The sequence below is a fragment of the Lissotriton helveticus genome, chromosome 2_2, assembly GCF_964261635.1.
Source record: "Lissotriton helveticus chromosome 2_2, aLisHel1.1, whole genome shotgun sequence".
Classification (NCBI taxonomy): domain Eukaryota; kingdom Metazoa; phylum Chordata; class Amphibia; order Caudata; family Salamandridae; genus Lissotriton; species Lissotriton helveticus.
The window spans coordinates 295,627,737-295,646,435 of record NC_136060.1 but is presented as its reverse complement, the minus strand read 5'-3'; the positions used below and the strand labels follow the sequence as shown (position 1 = coordinate 295,646,435).

The following is an 18,699-nucleotide window of genomic DNA, read 5'->3' as shown; positions in this document are numbered from 1 at the left end:
TCATAAGCTTGAATCATTCCCCGTCGTCGAGGTGGAAGTCCCAATGTACTTTCTAAAGCAGTAGAAACAGTATACATAACTTATTAAGGAAAAAGACATTGACTTAATTGATTATCTACATCATTTATAAAAAACTAAACTCCAGCCACTCTGGCGATAGTACCCTCTAGAACACTCCCTGCAGAGACATCTTACCTCAAGATTTTCTACCACACATTGTGTGAAAGGGAGCCTTTCTGAGCTCTGTTTAGTTCTTCAACTGTAACACTGATTTTGGTCGTCCAAAGTCAATTCTGCTGTTTCATCTATCAGAGCCTGGCACAAACATGTCGGAACAAGCATTTGCAATGCAATAGGTCTCAGGTTAATTATGTTTGAGCTATTGGCATTGCTAAATATTGCAACACCAACTGTAATATTCCATGCAGCACAAGAGCAGTGATGAATGTGTGAACAGGTGGCCGTGTTTGCCCGTGCATGTGTGTGTGTGACACATTGTGCACGGATCCATGTGTGCGCGTTTGGATGTGTGTGTTGGCTTCAGAGCCTGTATGCCTCGTGTGTGGATGGATCCACGTGGCATATCTAAACAAACTTTTACATGTTTCTGTGTGGCATTGAGTGTGCGTTTTTATGTAGCCGAATGGAACCATGTGCAATTGTCTGGGCTGCGTGAGTGCCTATATATGTGTGTATGCATCTGTGGGCTTATATTTGTGTTTGCTTGTGTACTTGCATGGCAATATAGAAATGTGTTATTGTGTAGGTGCTTGCATGTGTGTGCGGTCTTATATGTGCCCTGGTGTATTTGCATGTCTGTGCTTTTATGTGCGTGTGTTTCGATGTGCGTGCTTATATGTGCCCTGGTGTATTTGTGTGCATGTATGTGCTTGTGCTTCGATGTGTGCGTGCTTATATGGGCCCTGGTGTATTTGCGTGTCTGTGCTTTTATGTGCGTGTGTTTCGATGTGCGTGCTTATATGTGCCCTGGTGTATTTGTGTGCATGTATGTGCTTGTGCTTCGATGCGTGCGTGCTTATATGTGCCCTGGTGTATTTGCGTGTCTGTGCTTTTATGTGCTTGTGCTTCGATGTGTGCATGTGTCTTCATGCTTATATGTGCCCTGGTGTATTTGCGTGTCTGCGCTTTTATATGCTTGTGTTTCGATGTGTGTTCATGCTTATATGTGCCCTGGTGTATTTGCGTGTCTGTGCTTTTATGTGCTTGTGTTTCGATGTGTGTTCATGTTTATATGTGCCCTGGTGTATTTGCGTGTCTGTGCTTTTATGTGCTTGTGTTTCGATGTGTGCATGTGTGTTCATGCTTATATGTGCCCTGCAACAATGGTTATTTAGTCAACACGGTGGCCCCTGCCTAAATACTAACGCAGACCAAAAAAAAAATCAGAATGTAATCGAAAAAAAAAATTGCAAGGAACAGCAACAGATGTAAGCAAAGATGAGAGAAAGGGGAGAGCTTCGTGGAGTGGCTGCTAGGCTGCGTTAGACGATCCCTCTAAGTGCTCCGACGAGTATTATCTGCCAGGGCCCCTCCAGGGATCCATTCAATTGAAATCATCTGGAGTCAATCAAATCAACTTGAATATAATTGGAGGTTTAAGCACTGCAGGTGAATATAGAGATTATCCGACTGCCGTGTAATCAACACTCCCCCCACGCCCTCCGCCAGAAGACAGACTTGGCAGCCATATGCTCCAATGATGGTCGTCGATTCGTGAGCAAGGACCGCGAGACGCCTTGCTCTCCCCTGAAGACGCTCGTGCTCCTTATCCGCGGATGGAAAGCGGCGCGTGCGAACAGATGAGCAGCTGGCACTGCAGAACCCCGACACGTCCTGCAATGACTTAATACTGCCTGGTCGCCTTCCAGGCTAACTTATGCTCACACGCGTCAGGAGGGGAGGGCTCGCCTTTCTTCTGCTCTTGCGACTTCGCATCCGTTCCACACTGTTGGACGGCATCGGATTGCCCAGATTACTTGACCATCCGTGAGTAACCAATAAGGATTTCTAAATGGATTCCTTCATTGAAAAATAGTCAAGCACATTTTAGTGCTTAATAACCTTTGTTGTTAGCGTTTCATTTTTACTCTTTAAGCGGCAATACTTGTTCTCTGCTCACTTAAAAAGGTATTTGAAGTATTAAATAAACACTTCAACACTTTAAGACTACACGGTACAACCAACGCCGCATCTCTGGGCTGCCAGTATTTATTTGTCCTAGCTTAGAATATGCACTCGGTCTTGATTTTATGCTGAAACTAAGATACAGGTAGCAAATTTAGTCTCTGCATACCCACGAGGCACAGATGTTTTCTTATTTATCCAGAAAAATCCCTGTCACATTCCCATTTCTTTCGTCAAGGGCTATAATAAAATGTTTTACCCTCTAAAAGGAGATTTAGAAGCTGACAGCACTATAAGGCCTTTAAGACTGATTTTAAAATGTTTTACCCTCTTAAAGGAGATTTAGAAGCTGACAGCTCTATAAAGCCTTTAAGACTGATTTTTTTTATCCACGTTTTTAAATGTTTGGTGACCACAAAGAAGATGAGATGGCAAGCCACGCGTCGAGGCAAGCTGGCCGAGCCACTGCTGCAACCAGAAGTAAACTAACGTCTGCATGCACTCTGTCCTATCCAACACCAAAGGCAGCCAAGGTCAGCTCCCTTAAAAGCACCCAGGCGGGTAGTTTGTCCAGGGCCTAAGCACTACCACGGATACCTTTTCCAGGTGTTAGTAAACAAACAGCAAGATGGCTAAAAGTTACATAATTGTACATAAGCAGCAACATTTCTTTAGAGTGCGTGAGAGCTGCAAAAATCCCACGGAGAGAGAGCCCAAAGGACCACGCACTGGTAAACTCACAGCCGGTGAAGCACCACTTTCCTAAACTGAGCTCAATTCACACCATAGCCAGTGCCTTACACAGCTTTGAAGAGCAATGCAGAGAATTGTCAACTACCACAACCGTGTAAAATTTAAAAGTGCTCGCATTTACATTGCGCAAACCGGACCTGATGGCATTAAAGCGTTTTCTCAGTGCCTGCCTGTTTATCAGCGCCGTGCGCCTCTCTGCAGGCTCCCCCTGCATTCCAGAGAGGAGCGCGACGCGATCCGGTCAGCCCTGGAATGCTGTGGAGACAAGACCTGGCCGCGCGCACAACGTTATCCTATGGGGAAACGCTGCGCGCGGCCAGGTCTTGTCTCACTTCGGTGTTCTCAGACTGCTGAGACGCCGACAATAGTTCTCTGGCGAGAACGCGCTTTTCAGCGCGTTATAGCCGAGACCTAAAAAGGACTTTAAAGACCCTCTGGGACCTGTGGAAAGAAGAGGCTACACTTTGCAGATCCGAACCAGGAGCGTTTTTACTGCCTTCATCCTGCCCACAGGGTAAAGGACTGTAAAATCTGTTGGACCTTTCCATCTAAAACTCTCAAAGAAAGAAAGGGGAGGCTTTTGTTATGGCTACAAAAGCAAACATTGAAAATATCTATTCTTTCTGAGGAAAAGGACAGTGAATATTCGGCTATCTCACAGAAAAGGTTAAAAAAAAAAGGTAGTGGTCACGCTAGGGGTCACCAGAGGTGCAATCAAAAAGCCACGAAAAAGACTCAAGGAGTGTTTCTCACAGATAGAAAAGGAAGACAATCATCTTAGAGGCCACAAGGTCAGAGCCTACCACTCCCTCTTCAATCCTGGCTTTACATCCTGGAAAATCCTCCTCAGAGCCATCTATGATGAAATCCAAAGTGATGGTGAAGGTCTCGACAAGGAGACCACCGTCAAAAATACCAGTGTCAACGGTAGTGACAACAATGATGATGACAACCATGTTGACTACTACACCCCCGTTGACGACGAGACTGTCGACAACAGCACAACCAATGGCGAAACCACCATCAACAACGATAAAACCACCAATAAAGAAGCCGCTGGTATTACAATTGATGCCTGACCTGATGACAACATCACTGTCGACAACAGACAAACCAATGCATGAATTCATATGCCAGAACACACTTTGTCTAGGAAGGTGTCCCCCCTGCTGCCCAGTCACCTGTTGGATGTGGAAGACTCAGATGATGATGGCCCATTTGGTACAGCTCATAGTCCCTCAGAACATAATGTTAAGTACCAAGAAGACGATGAAGGGGACTACTATGAGCCTGTCTATGAAAGGCAACAATACACAGAGAAGCCCAGGCAACGTGTAGTATTTTCAGTGTTTTGCTCCAACTCAAGAGGGCATGGTTCAGGTTCCTGTAGCTCCAGTACAAGACCTTCAGGGTATTTTATAGGAATATTACAAATGCTTCCCTGAACCCGCAAAGTCAACCTCTCTGATGTGTCCACCAGCTCCAACAGAGAGATCATCCGATCCCATAACACCACCTGCAACTCCAAGAATGACCCCTGTGTCAAATTTGCAATGCCTTCTAGGGAAGATCTGTCCTCCTCGGATGAAGATAGAGAGGAAGGAGAAATACCCGATAATCAGTCTGTTCCCCACAAAAAGGATGATTATCTCAATGCGACACCTTCACCTCCAGGGCCACAACCGGTGGACTCCCCACCGGATGATATCTGCGGTTTCCATACTCTTATGGAGAGAGCTGGCAAACGTTTCCAGCTTCCACTAACAAACAATCAGACTGTTTTTTACATGAATTCAAGGAATCCACTAGAAAGACTGTCAGAGCAATTCCAGCAGTTGATTATATCTGGGATAAAGGATTGAAAATAATAAAAATCCTGCCACAGTATCAGCTGTCCTACCAAGGATCGATGAAAAAATTAGGATTCACCAGCATGACTGGTTGGACACCTGAAATCAGATTCTGTTGTAACACAGGCGGCTTGGCACTGGTCAAAGAATCCTTCCACACTGATATCAACCACCCCTGACAAAGAAGGCAGACAGCTTAATATTTATAATTGGGAAGAGGTTCTCAACCATGTCAGCAACAACAGTTCGATCAGCAAATTTGCTTGCAATACTGGGTAAGTATTACCGGCAGATGTAGACAGACATCACCAAATATATTAATCTTCTGCTGGAGGAAAAAAGAGCGGAAGCAAAAAAGATCTTGCAGGAGGAAGAGAGATCCTCATCTAAAATTATGCATTGTTCTATGGATATAGCTTCAATAGGATTTTGGTAGCTTGGGGGGTAAGCAGTCCTTAGGCGCTAGGGTTGGCTGAAGGCCACAATATTCAAGCCTAAGGTACAAACCAAGATTTGGACATGCCCTATGATGGAGAAGCTTTGTTTGGCATGCACGTGAATGCCGCCTTGCAAACAATAAGGTCGGACACGGATACCTAAAGGTACTTAGGCATCTTTCAATTTCGGAAAGTGCCTTTTAGAGGTGTAGGCGGAAGAGGAGTTTGCTCATATCAGGGTATCAAAATGATCAGCCCTTTCAGCAGCCCTTTAGACCATCTTACCAAGATCAACAACCATACAGAACGCCACCAGTAGCAGCCTACTCCAAACAACCACCAAGGAGAAAGCAGGCATCTCAGGCAAGAGACACTGGCAGAAAGCAGTGATAATGTTGTAGTGCTGGTTACATCCTTTACAGAACAGCGTCACGTGGGAGCAAAAATGTCAAAATGTTTCCTATCAATGGCGAAAAAGAATTTGAGCAGATGGGTATTGGATCTCATCAGATATGGCCATACGTTAGAGTTCACCCAGATTCTGCCCACCATCACAAGCGTGCCCACATCATCTCCATCTACTTCAGAAGGAAGTGCTAGCCATGTTAAGCAAATATTCTATGAGGGAAGTCACACATTCTCAAAAAGGAATGGGCTTCTATTCTCGTTTCTTTCTCATAACGAAGAAATCAGGGAAATGGCGACCCGTTTTGGACCTCAGAAAACTGGACAAATACCTAAAAAGGCTATCTTTTCATATGATAACCGTCCAAGACATCCTACATCTCCTCAATCACAGAGATTACATGGCAAGCATAGATCTAAAGGATGCTTATTTTCATATCCCTATTCAGCCTAAGCATCACAAATTTCTCAGATTCCTGGTAGCCGGAACTAACTATCAATTCAAAGTCCTCCCTTTGGGTCTCAAGTCAGCTCCTCACATTTTTACAAAGTGTCTAGCCCCAGTAGTAGCCCACCTATGAAAAAGAGCTCTCCAGCTAATGCCGTACCTCGAGGATTAGCTCATAAAAGTGCCACCTGCCCACCAAGCGTTGAAGGCTACAACGGCCTGTCTACAGATGTTCCAAGCTTTAGGCTTTTTAGTCAATTATTAAAAGTCTCTCCTCTGTCCCTCAATGAGGATAATATTTCTGAGAGCAGTTCTAGATACAATCCAAAACATGGCATTCCTATCAGAAGAAAGACAGGAGAAACTCATAACGTTAGCACAAAACTTATCGAAAAGAAAGTCAGTTTCTGGTCACCATCTCAAATCACTTCTAAGCATGATGTCATCAGCCATTTTACTAGTGCCTTGTGCCTGTCTAAGCTTCAGACCTTTACAGGAGGAAAAGACAGACAATGGAGTCAGATGGAAGGCTCATTCGATTATATCATCAAGATCACATCAACTATGAAAAAGGCTCTCCCTTGGCGGACAACTTCAACAATCTATCATCGCCTCTAAAGTTCTTGTCCCAAATTCCTGAATATGTAACTACTAAAGATGCTTCCCTGGAAGGTTAGGGGGTCCATTTGCAAATCAGCGGAAAATGGTCCCTGTCTCAAATAAAGATGCAAATACATTTCCTAGAGCTCAGAGCAATCTCACTTGCACTCCAAGCTTTCTTGCCCAAAAATAAAAGGATCTTCAGAGTTGATACAAATAGACAACACAACCAGTATGCACTACATGAACAAGCAGGGAGGTACAAGATCTCGGATCCTATCGAAGGAGGTGCACGAAATATGGAAATGGGCTTTAGCACATCAATTAACATTATGAGAGGAACATCTGCCAGGTATGAGCAACAGTTTCGTGGACACTTTGAGACGGACAGAAACACTTCAGTGGGGTTTTTAGAAATTCAGATCTCTCAAGCGCACTGCCTAGGATATACGTTACAGAGTGTTAATTGACAGGTAGACATGTAGTGCGTGAAGAGCAGGCGGAAAAACACCCTTAACCGTCTAAAAAGTCAAGGGACTAAACAATTATATACAAGTGTGCTCTCGCTACTACAACAGAGTATCACAAACAGTGCAATGACTGATAAGTATTTAAGGAAACAGAAGCAGAATCTTTGGTGTGTTCTTGATACAGCAAGAAGATGATTTATTCTCTCCAGACTCAAGAGATGTTATGCAAAGCCGACACGTGTTTCGTCGTGTACAGTACGGGAGGGGATCCGTCTGATACTTGGCTGGCTAGAGACGAGTACGGTTGCCGTCTCTCTGTACCAAGAGTACAGAGAGACGGCAACCGGGAACCACAGGAGGAGGGATTCCAAAACAGAGCGCACCGCCTTTTTAGAGACGTACTCGTCTCTAGCCAGCCAAGTATCAGACGGATCCCCTCCCGGCTACCTCCTGACACACCAGGAGTCAGAGTGGACAAATACGAAGATTTTTGACATTCTTGAATGCAGATTGCCAATTTACAAGTACTTTCTACGTGACTATCATAAAGGGACAGACCGTTTCTATGTAGTCACATTTAGAATTGTGTCTCTCTCCGGCGAGTACCGTCCAGTACACGGATATTAGCCCAGACCTAATGCCAAATACCACGAACATACCATTCCTCAAGCCCTGAAGAGTCGTGTTGACTCAACTGTACACGACGAAACACGTGTCGGCTTTGCATAACATCTCTTGAGTCTGGAGAGAATAAATCATCTTCTTGCTGTATCAAGAACACACCAAAGATTCTGCTTCTGTTTCCTTAAATACTTATCAGTCATTGCACTGTTTGTGATACTCTGTTGTAGTAGCGAGAGCACACTTGTATACTTTGAGACGGACAATACACAGCAGCCACAAATAGGAACGAAATCAATCCATTCTGAACAAAATCTTCCAGCAATAGGGTAAACCAACACTAGATTTCTTTGTATCTCAGGAGAACCAGGCGTGCCAATTGTACGAATGCTGGTACCCTGAAGAAGGGTAATGGGGAATGCGTTTTCGATCAGATGGTCAGGGATCTTTGCATACGCTTTCCCCTATCCCTCCCATACCTAGACTCCTCAGAAAGATGAGGAGGGAGCTGTGTCGAATGATTTTAATTACTGCATGGTGGCCCAGACAATAATGGTTCACCGAACTTCTAATGTCAGAGGAGAATCACATTTAGCTGGAACCTCAGAGGGCTATGCTACCAATGAGCCGCAAACAGGTGCTTCATCCGAACCCGATCTTTCTGTACTTATCTGTCTGGCTCCTGAATACCATGAGCTTCAAGATAAAGAAATCCCACAAGACTGCAGAGATATCCTTCCGAGAGCCACAGCAAATAATATTAACAAGAAATACTGATTAAAATGGAAGTGTTTCTGTTTATGGGGCCAAATGTAAAAAAATCACCCTATCTTGGCACCTCCAGAATAAATCTTGCCTCACTTGCTCTTGTTGGCTAGATCAGGCCTAGTTCATTATTCGGTTAAAGTACACAAAGATGAAAATTTCAAAATACAGATGGACATCTGGATCACCTTAGTTATGGTCTAGAAGACTTATTAGACAGTTTCTTAAAGGTTTATTCAGAGTCTTCCCTCCAATAAAATATCCTCTAACTTGGCAACTTAACACAGTACTAGCACAGTTAATAAAGAACCCTTTCGAACCTACTCATAAGGCAGAGATCAAATCCCTAACATGGAAAGTAGCGTTACTTCTAGCTGTGACATTGCTGGGTGTTTATTCCATGGACATTGTCATTTTCCCTATGTTAGCCTAACTGTGCACAATGTAGGCCGCTTCTGCTTTCCACACGTTCCCAAAGTACAATCTTGTTTTTTATGCCACATTATATTTTCACATGTAGGTAGCACAGGTTTTTTGTCATTTTCCTGGTTTTCAGAGCGTGATTATGAGTTTGGCAGTGTGGCAGCGGGCCGCCATGCCAGCGTCCCACTGCCACACCGCCTGCCAGATTTAGAGTTGCCTCCTGGTTTGGTGGGTGGTGCCTTGGCCATCCCATGGCAGTACCATGCTAAGGCTCATATGTGATCCTTAGCAAGGAATTGCCGTGGGATCGCCAAAGCATGTTCCTACATGGCATGGACTGCACCATGTTGTGCAGTCCATGCTGTGTAGGAACAGGGGATGAATACTGACACGGGGGCACAACATGTGCCCCCTGCATGCACCCCTAGGCCCTGAGGCAACAGGGGGCCCTGCAGGACCCGCTCAGCCTTCTGACCACCTCAATTTTCATGGCGTGCTCACTGCCATGAAAAATGTGGTGGTGAGGAAACTCGTAACATGCTTGGTGGTGCTGCAGTGGCATTGCCTGCATATTGCGGCTTCAGACCACGGAGGGATCACGGATTCCCAGTGGTAGCAGCTGTCCTATGGGGGTTCAACTGCCAAACTCATAATAGTGCGGTCGGACTGCTGGTGAGGTGGTAGCTGCTCTTCCACCACAGGTTTTGAGGCCCATTGGACCGCCAAACTCGTAATTAGGCCCTTAGTCTTCACAGGATAGACAAGTTCAAACAACTCTGCTTTTGGTTATTCTCCATGGTTGGACACTAGCACCTAGACATAATAGAGACACTTAGCGGCTGTTTTTGATAATATATGTTTTGTCATATAATCCGGGACATGTTCTAAACACATGGAGAGAGGAGACTTGCAGACAGTGCAAAGATCCTGAGACAAGAGAGCTGTGTCAACTGAGATGTAAAACAACTATCTATGAATACTAAGGTATGTGGTCCGCTGCAAAGCCCAGAGATCTATAATCATTTCGTTTTTGTAGTGAGGGTGGGGTTAGGCAAATCTGTCAGGTAATATGATAGGACTTTTTAGAATATACAGTCTTATAGCTATGCTAATGACAACACTGACCTGTATTTGTTTGCTAGTTGTTGTGCAACTAATGCACATTAGAGCACAATAGTTTAAATAAACATTATAAACTTTTCTTGTATCTCTTTTCTATTTATTGTGGACAAGCATGAGTGAGAGAGCGAAAGGGGGTGACCTGCTAGCGTGATCCTGAGAGGGTCGGGAGTGTTGTGTTCTGGGGTGCCAAATCACTTGTCTCTGGAATGTTTAGGAGGGCAAGTGAGACATTATGAGCTAGTCTGATTCGGGTCCATAGGTGCTGATGGGGTACGGTGACTCAGTCCCTACAGTCTGATGTTCTGTGGTCCCAAGCATAGTTCTGCTCCTGAGCAGAATCACTACAACATCAGTCAGAAGAGTGAGTGAGAAACAGGCGTTCTCTATCAAGGAACCTTTCTTATAGTTTAAGGATGACGCTATGATTCTAAGGATTAATCACAGGTTCATTCCAAAAGTTCTGAACAAACCTATTGTGCTAAAACATTCTTCCTGAATCTGCCTACAGCTGTGGAAAAAACACTGCATATGCAGGATGTAAAGAGATGCTTAAAGTTTTATTTGCATCGCAAAGTACAATTAGGGACTACAGATCAACTGGTAGTTTCATATGGATACCATAACAAAGATGGTCTGGTTTCCAACCAAGCATAGCTAGATGGATAGCTGCGACTATTCAATTCTGCCACTCTAAGGCTGGTAGGCCCTTGTAGAAAAAAGGCTAAGGCACACTCCACTTGGGTGGTCTCAAAAACAACAGCCCTGTTAGTTGGAGTGCCTATTGAAAGCATATGCCGTGCAGCAAACTGGAAAAACAGGCATACTTCACACAGCTTTACTGCCTGGACTTATTGCAGTGTAGTGATGTAGCTGTGGTACAAGCAGTGTCTTGCCATCTTTTTCAATTAGGTGAGCTTTGTATGATAGTACATGTATATATATCCACCATCCACTATTGTGATAATTTAGCATGATATTATAGTTAATTATATACCATATCATAACACCCACCCTCCTCCCCATTGAGGTTCCCCTCCTTCCTACTAGTGCTTAAAAATCTGAGGGAAGATGCCTCAGCAGGGAGTGTTGTAGAGGGTGCTATTGTCTAATTGGCTGGAGCTAGATTCTTCATAAATGATGTAGATAAGCTATTAAAGTCAATGTCATTTGCTATTATGAGCTATGTATACTGTTTACATTGCTTTAGAAAGTACCATGGGACTCCCACCTCGACGACGCAGATGATTCAAGCATTTGAATCTATGAAAGACACCAATACTGGAGAACTACAGTTACAGGTAAGAAACACATTTTATACACTCAAGCAGCACTCACTGCGAACACCTTGCATGTTTAAGAATGTTCTGCTTTATGTCATAATTGTTCATCTGTAATAATATACAGTAAAGAGGAAGACACATCTTTTATGAATCAACCCTCTTCATGCGCATTGTTTAGCTACAAAAAGACGTTTGTGGCTGACGAAAAGAATATTGCATGAACATTTTTAGATATAATTACCTTCTGGTATTCTCCCTGGAATTCTGCAAACTTCTGTTGTGCTATCTTTCTGGCAAGATCTAAAACAAAAAAGTGATGTTTAGTAAATTTAGCTTTTTCCTCTTTCCGTATCTGTATAATGCATTTGATAAAGCAGCAGCAGGGGTACACGTTTCTTCGCCAGAAACAAAAAAATAGATCTAAACTGGAACAGCGGCTATAGCTATAGTTCACAACACATACTGAAATGCTTCCCTGCACTTGGACAAAAGGTGTTACTAACAAACTCCATTTAGCTAATGTATTGCATTTTGTGTGTGAAAGTCTAAAGCAGCCCTGACAGATTTCAGCTCACTTATTTATATTATGAACTTTAAACTCAAACCACATCTAAAACCATTAATCCAGCTATCCGTGATCCAATGGACTTAAATAGCACATTAAAGATAAACTCGTCTATCGGCAGACCAATGTAATTAAAAGACACATACAGAATCACCCACAGAAGTCAATAAGACAAGTAAGTTACAGATCAGCTGTGAGCCCTCTTGGGATATAGAAGGAATGGCACACCAGTGTTAGCACTGTAAAAGGTCGCCGACTTACATCATGGAGTATTGCATACAAAATATTTGGTTCCCCTTTATATATTTGCACACTTTTTCATTTGACTGCTAGGGTGTGACTCAGGAGAGGCCACCCTTTCAGTAAAAAAAACTGCTTCTGTAGAATTACCCCTATAATTCGGGGCACAATCTTTCAGGATTTCGCTACATGTCCAAAGTCAAAGATTTCAGGGAGCACTCACAGTCGCCAGGTGTAAATGTAAACAAATAATGCATTTGCACATTTAACTTTTATTTTCTCCTCCATTAGAAAATATTTTACTCTATGGTGATGTCCATTATATATGGGGTCTTTCCTGCTAGAGAGAGAGACTGAATTTGTATATAACATATATGGAGAATACATAGCTGGTGACTGTGCAACATGAAGGTGTCTGATGACCTATATAAACCGCAAGGCTGAATGCAGAGTGATTTATAAATGTAATCCTGAAGCCCGAGATGGCAATGTAGAACCATATTACGTAAAGTGTAGGAAGCTATTTACGTAGTGCACCTAAAGGGTACACTATGCAAATAGTCCAGACGACCCTTATTAGTTTACAGGGGCTTTCTTTAAAAATCCCAAAGGCTCTCTTTGTGGTAATGTGGTAGAGTAGTGTAAGCTTATTAAAGGGGTGTGTTATGCATTTGCTGCACAGACACTCAATAAGGAAATCCGAGATTTTTTTAATTTAGACACCAAGATCTTTGGGACCAGGTAAGTACTTTTCGAGTTAGCGATTTCAGAAACGCAAAAAATACAGCTGTGGATTGAGGCATGAGCCTCGAGCACAGTAATGTTATCCTATGGGAGAAACATACACTGCATAGGTATACTTGCAATCGAGTTACAGGGTTGTTCTTCTGGACTTAAGGTAAGTGGGGGCCAAGGTCCTTAGAACCACCAGCAGTTTCGGATTACCTGCCCTGATGTGTCCGAGTGCAGAGGAGCTGGCCGCAAAGGTAGCCTCGAATGCTATGACTGAAGTCAATGTTGACACCTGTAACAAGAAAAAGGCTGCAGGTGGGGACTGAGGCACCAGTCCAGCAAAACCCAAAGGTGGGCTCGGCTCTTGAGGGTCTCTGGAGTAAGGGTGCACCATCTGTAGGCTCGGACTCGGGCTGTGGGGTTCGGGTGCAGGGGTGTTTTGACCGGCGTGTCGCTGGAGGCTCACACTTTTTAGGTCGACCTGTAGATGGGGTCAAAATAGCACAATATGGTCACTCTCGATGATGGCATTTCTGATGTGGATGTCTCACATCGGTAAGTCTTTCTTGGCGGTGTTGGTGTCTAGGCTGGATACTGAACATTCATTGGCTGCTTCAAGGGCTCCAGTTCCCTGGGAAGTGATGCTGGAGGGCTTCTGGAAGGTCTGGCGGCTCGAAACTCACTGGAGAGATGGGGCTGACCTCAGGGAGCTTTAGGAACCTTCTCCTGGGCTGCTGCTGCATTGGTAGACCCGGTGGTCAGCAGATAGGTGAGCTGGACTTTGCGGGCGGTGCCTGCAGGCTGTAGGGAAGTGGGGGCTTCTGCATACAGTTCAAGGGAGATGCTGGCTGGTTGGCGAAGTGCTGGCAGCTGGCCAAGGCTCTGGTAGGATGTACAGCTGCAGGACAATTGTTCAGATGGGAGCAAGCAAGGTTTGGCGCCAAAGTCCACAGCTAGTTAACAGTTCTCACATTTTTGGCTCTTCTTTGTCCTTTTAAACAGACAAATCTGAGTTGTTGGTGTGAGGGGACCACCTAAATACTGACTTTTGATGGCATTAAAGAGAGTCAAGGGTAGTAGCCAATGGGATACTTACCTTTGGGGTCATTACACCCCTTATATGACCACTACCTGTGGGGAATGGGCATAACCCTGGCCCAGAGTTCCTATTTCCACCAAACTCAAAAAGGTGGAATTCTTCTTTCATAATGCACCTTAGGGGTGTGACTAGCTAGTATGTGCAACACACCTACAGCATAGATAATTCCCTGCCTGTCCTGGTGCCAAATGGGCCTCAGGGTAGAGGGTGGCATTCTCCAGATCTGGAGGAAGCAGGGGTTGCATATCAAAGGCAGTAGAGGCTTTGAAGCCTCTGGCTTTGGTATGCAGATTCATTAGCCATCATGCCAGAAGAGGTGATAACACTTTCTCTGGAGCAGACATTGTTTCCAGACCTTAGAGAGCAAAGGCTGTCACCTACAGGGGGTCATACACTCGTCTGTGGTGGCAGGCTGAATGATACTCAGCCAGAACACTAGAGGACTAGTAGGTTTCACGCCTCTAAAGTGCCCTCTGGGAGGATGCCTTAATAAATCCAATACTGGAATCAGTATGCAGTTATTAAGATGAGGTGTTTGATACCAAACACCATTGCTTTCAGTGAATCCATCATGTAGCTGGGTAACTCATAATGACCAGTGTTAGGATATATACTTATGATGGCTTCCCTGATCACTTGTAATATACCGCAGTGGAAGTAGACATTACAGGGGCATATCTGCTCACTTAGATATGTCCTCACATGTAATATAATGCACCCTGACTTAGGGCTGTAAGGCTTACTGTGTGGGTGACTTACATATATTGCATCCAGTGTCTGTGGGCATGGCTCACAGGGTATGTGCCAGTTCGTGTTTTAAAAAATGTTATTCTGCAATGGCAGTCTGCATGTGCTTGTGTGGGTCTCTTAGGATGGCACGATACATGCTGCAGCCCTTAGAGACCCTCTTAATTTCCTACCAGTTACTAGGGACTTACAAGGGTGCCAAGGTCCTTGCCAATTGGTGGACAATTGAACATTTACCTTGATTTTGGTAAAGAACACTGGCACTGGGGACCATGTTACCAGTGACCCAGTGCACCTTCAGCCAAAAATGAATCTGTACCAGGCAAAAAGTGGGGATGACCATGTCAAAAAGAAGCACTTTCCTACACATATTATTTGTCATGTATTTGTTTTATGTTATTTGAATTATTAGTTGCTTTCATTTCTTTTTAGGAAGATTTCAGCATTTAGTATTCATTTTGGGATGGCAGATATCTGTCAATGATTTAAGAAATGTGTTTTTGTTGGGGATTGTGTGCTAATAATTAAACGTGTTTTAAGCTTCAATATGTATTATTTTAAGTCAAATGTTAAATGCAAAACGCATTGTAAGTGTGAGAAATTGAGTTACTGGTTGAGGGGTTAAAATGCTACTTAAGCAACAACCACAATTCGTCTCATGGCGAAACACAAGCAAACCCCAAATTAACATGTGCTTAATCCTCTGGTAGCATGGCACAAACACATTGAGGCTTAACTTAGAGGCAATGTGTAAAGTATTTATGCAGTACACAAACAGTAATAACGTGAAAACAAAACACAAGAAACCTAAACTAAAAATTGAATACATTATTTGACACCAAAATAACCAAAATTCAGTCAGTAGAACCAGAGATATGCAATTTTAAAGATTTAGGAAAAGCAGTGCCGTAAAAGCACAAACCTCTAACTGTGGTTATCTGTTTGTGCCGAACCAGTGCAAAGTTACAAGTTAAGGCCAACTACAATGAAGCATGGACCCAATACAGGGAACAAGTTAGTCCCACTATGAAATGTACCTTAAACCTTGGTTGCCTGCGTCGGGGATGCATCATGCAGTAGTGGTTCCGATGCCGCAGCTGGGCCCCACTTCTAAGGGCCCAGGCCTGGAGGGTACCCTTTTGGGGGTGTTAGGACTTACAGCAGGTAGAGTTCAGGTGCAAGATTCAATATGAAAGAGTCTTTTCTATCCCTGAGGCTCTGATCAGGAGGCCAGCCAATTAGCCCTTGGAGTCACTCTAGTGGTCCTGGATTCACGATGCTGATCCAGTTCTTCTCACTCAGGCAGCAGGGCAGTCCTTCTTGCGGCAGAGCCGTACAGCAGTTCATTTTCTGAGTCTTCCACAGATCCAGAAGTGTACTGAAAAGTGGATCTGAGGGTCAAATATTGATACCCGTTACCTAAATTTAGGTGGAGAAAACGTCTAGAGTCCTCCCCTTCAAGACGTGTTTGGAATTTCCAGCCTCCTAGCCCTGGCCCCAGCTTGTCTGGGGGCACAAAAGACAAGTGTGAAACCCTTTGCGAGTGTGCTGAGGCAATGTTATTTTGATGTGCAAATGGGGTAGGTAACAGCTCCTCCTCCTCATCCTGATAGAGAAAACCCATCCTGCCAACAGCGATTCCCCCTTCATTTTACTGTCTGGAAGCAATACACAAAGACCAGCTGCCAACTACACCTAGTCATTTGTTCCAGGATTCAAATGGTTAGAACAAGAAAATTCCAAGTAAATGGTTTAAAATTACAAATTATTTAGACTCAACTATTATACCTGCTCCCAATTGAAAGTTATCACTTATTAAATGAAATAAGGTGACCCAATGTTATACTATGGGAGAGGCAGGCCTCACAGTAGAGAAAAACAAATGTAGTTGTTTTATACTACCATGACATGTAAAAGCTGAAAAGTACATGTCCAACATTTAAGATACACTGCACCCTGCTCTATAGGCTGTTTAGGGGCATCCGTAGGGGTGACTTAAAACCATTAAAAATGAAGATTTGGGCCAGGCAAAAGATTGATTTGTCCAGGTCAGAAGGACAGTTTAAAACTGCACACACATACTGCAATGGCAGGCCTGAGATAGGTTTAAAGGGTTGCCCAAGTAGTGGCACAATCAGTGTTGCAGGACCACTGGTAGCATTTAATTTACAGGCTCTGGGTATATGTAGTACCAGTTTACTAGTGGCTTACAAGTAAAATAGATATGCCAATTGATTGTAAGCCAATTTCACCAGGTGTAAAGAAGACAACATAAACAGTTTAGGACTGGTTAGCAGTTGTAAAGTATGCAGGGTCCTAAGGCCAACAAAATTAATTCAGCAAACATAGGAGGAGTAAGGCAAAATGTTTGGGGGACAACCACTCTAAGACTGACAGGTCTAACATGTCCACCCAGCTGAAAGTGGGAAGAACTAGGAGGTCTCAAAACTAAGGCGGAAGAACCTAGAGAGACCATCAGCATAGGAAATGCTGAACCAGGGCCGTGTGCCTCACAGGGAAGTCCATTTCCTGTAGGAAGATGGACTACCTTACCAGCTTGGGATTTTCACCCCTCATTTGCATGAGCCATGTGAGGGCAATGTGATCTGTATGTACCTGGAAGTGAGTCCCAAACAGGTATGGTAGTTATCTGCCACTATGAGAACAATAAAATAAACTAGTCACTCGTTGGATGATGTCATCAATGAAGTCCTAAATGATGTTATTTCAGATGTCATCAGTGATGTCATAAGTGAGGTCACAGAACATGTCATGAGTGATGTAATATGTAAGGTCATAAGGTTTCATTTAAGTAACGGCCCTGAGGGATGGAGTCCACAGGGCATATGAAGGCTCAGGGAATGGGCTGTGTGCCCCCCCTCCCCTTATTAAATGCTTTGAGACCCGGGGCCTACAGCAGCTCAGAGAGGGGGGATGTGTGCCCCCTCCCCTCATCAAATAAATGAGCCCTGAAGGGATGGGGACCCTGTGGCCGAAAAAGGCCCGGATGGGGTCCCTGGAGTTGAATACGGCTCAGGGGTGGCCACGTGCACCGCTCCCCTTAACAAATGCTTTGACCCCCCCAGAGATGTGGTCCTGGGGGCTGAAAACATCTCAGGTGAATTCCTCCTCCACTTATTAAATATATTAGGCCTCAGGTGTAGCGTGCCCAGGGCCAAAAACAACCCAGGGAAGGGGACTGTGTGCCCCCTCCTCCTTTACTATAGATTAATTCTTTGGACAAACACAGCTCAGGGGTGCACTCCCCTCCAATAACATATGCCTTAGGTGTTCAGAATGGGGTCCCTGAGACCGAAAACGGCCATAGGAAGGAGGCCACGCACGCCTTTAATTAAAGAATGCAGCTCCGGGCCACCATTTTATTTTTGGGGTGTTTTTATCCTGCAGGAGCCTCACAGGATGGCCATTGGCATTTTGTTCTTCAATTTTGGGCCCAGGGGTGGTCCCTCTAGTCCCCACCCAAGGGGGCCTAGGGGGGCAGGGTATCCCTACCTTGTCCCAGAGTCATGTAATGGATGCCAGCAAGATGTTTTTCATGTTGCAGGCTGCCAATAAGAGAGCTCCCTCCTTCAGGAGTCTGATTCCAGCAGAAGTGAAATGGTCCAGGGTAAGAAAAGCCACCTGGGCCAATCAAAGCACTCTATTTTTAAAAATTGGGTTGGAAGGAGTCTCGAGAGAGTCCCTCCAACCCAAACGTCCAGATATACAAATATTTTTAACCTTCATTTCTCAAAAACTGATTTACACCAGATCACAAAAAGTACAATCTGCGTTCCAAGATCTAGCTTCCTGCCAAATTTGGTGTACTTCCGTTCAGCTGTTTTTGCTGTAGCCCTGCCTAAAGAAGTTAATGGAAAATCCATTGGAATTTTGCATTTTGGACTCCTTTTTTTCTCAGCCCCCATTTGACAGATCACTCCAAAACTTTCCAAGAACACACTAGTCAAAAAAGAGCAATTTTTTAGAACGTTTCTGG

At 44.2% G+C, this 18,699-nt stretch overlaps 1 protein-coding gene across 12 annotated transcripts in view; it reads right to left on the bottom strand.

The window, feature by feature from the left end:
• Positions 1 to 18,699, bottom strand: part of PROM1 (prominin 1) — a 588,333-nt gene that overhangs the window by 346,250 nt on the left and 223,384 nt on the right. For all 12 annotated transcript variants that reach the window (XM_078678433.1, XM_078678442.1, XM_078678438.1 and 9 more), the window contains exon 2: positions 11,561 to 11,619. In XM_078678433.1, coding sequence (XP_078534559.1) covers positions 11,561 to 11,619 — 59 coding nt within the window. The remainder of the gene's footprint in view (positions 1 to 11,560; positions 11,620 to 18,699) is intronic.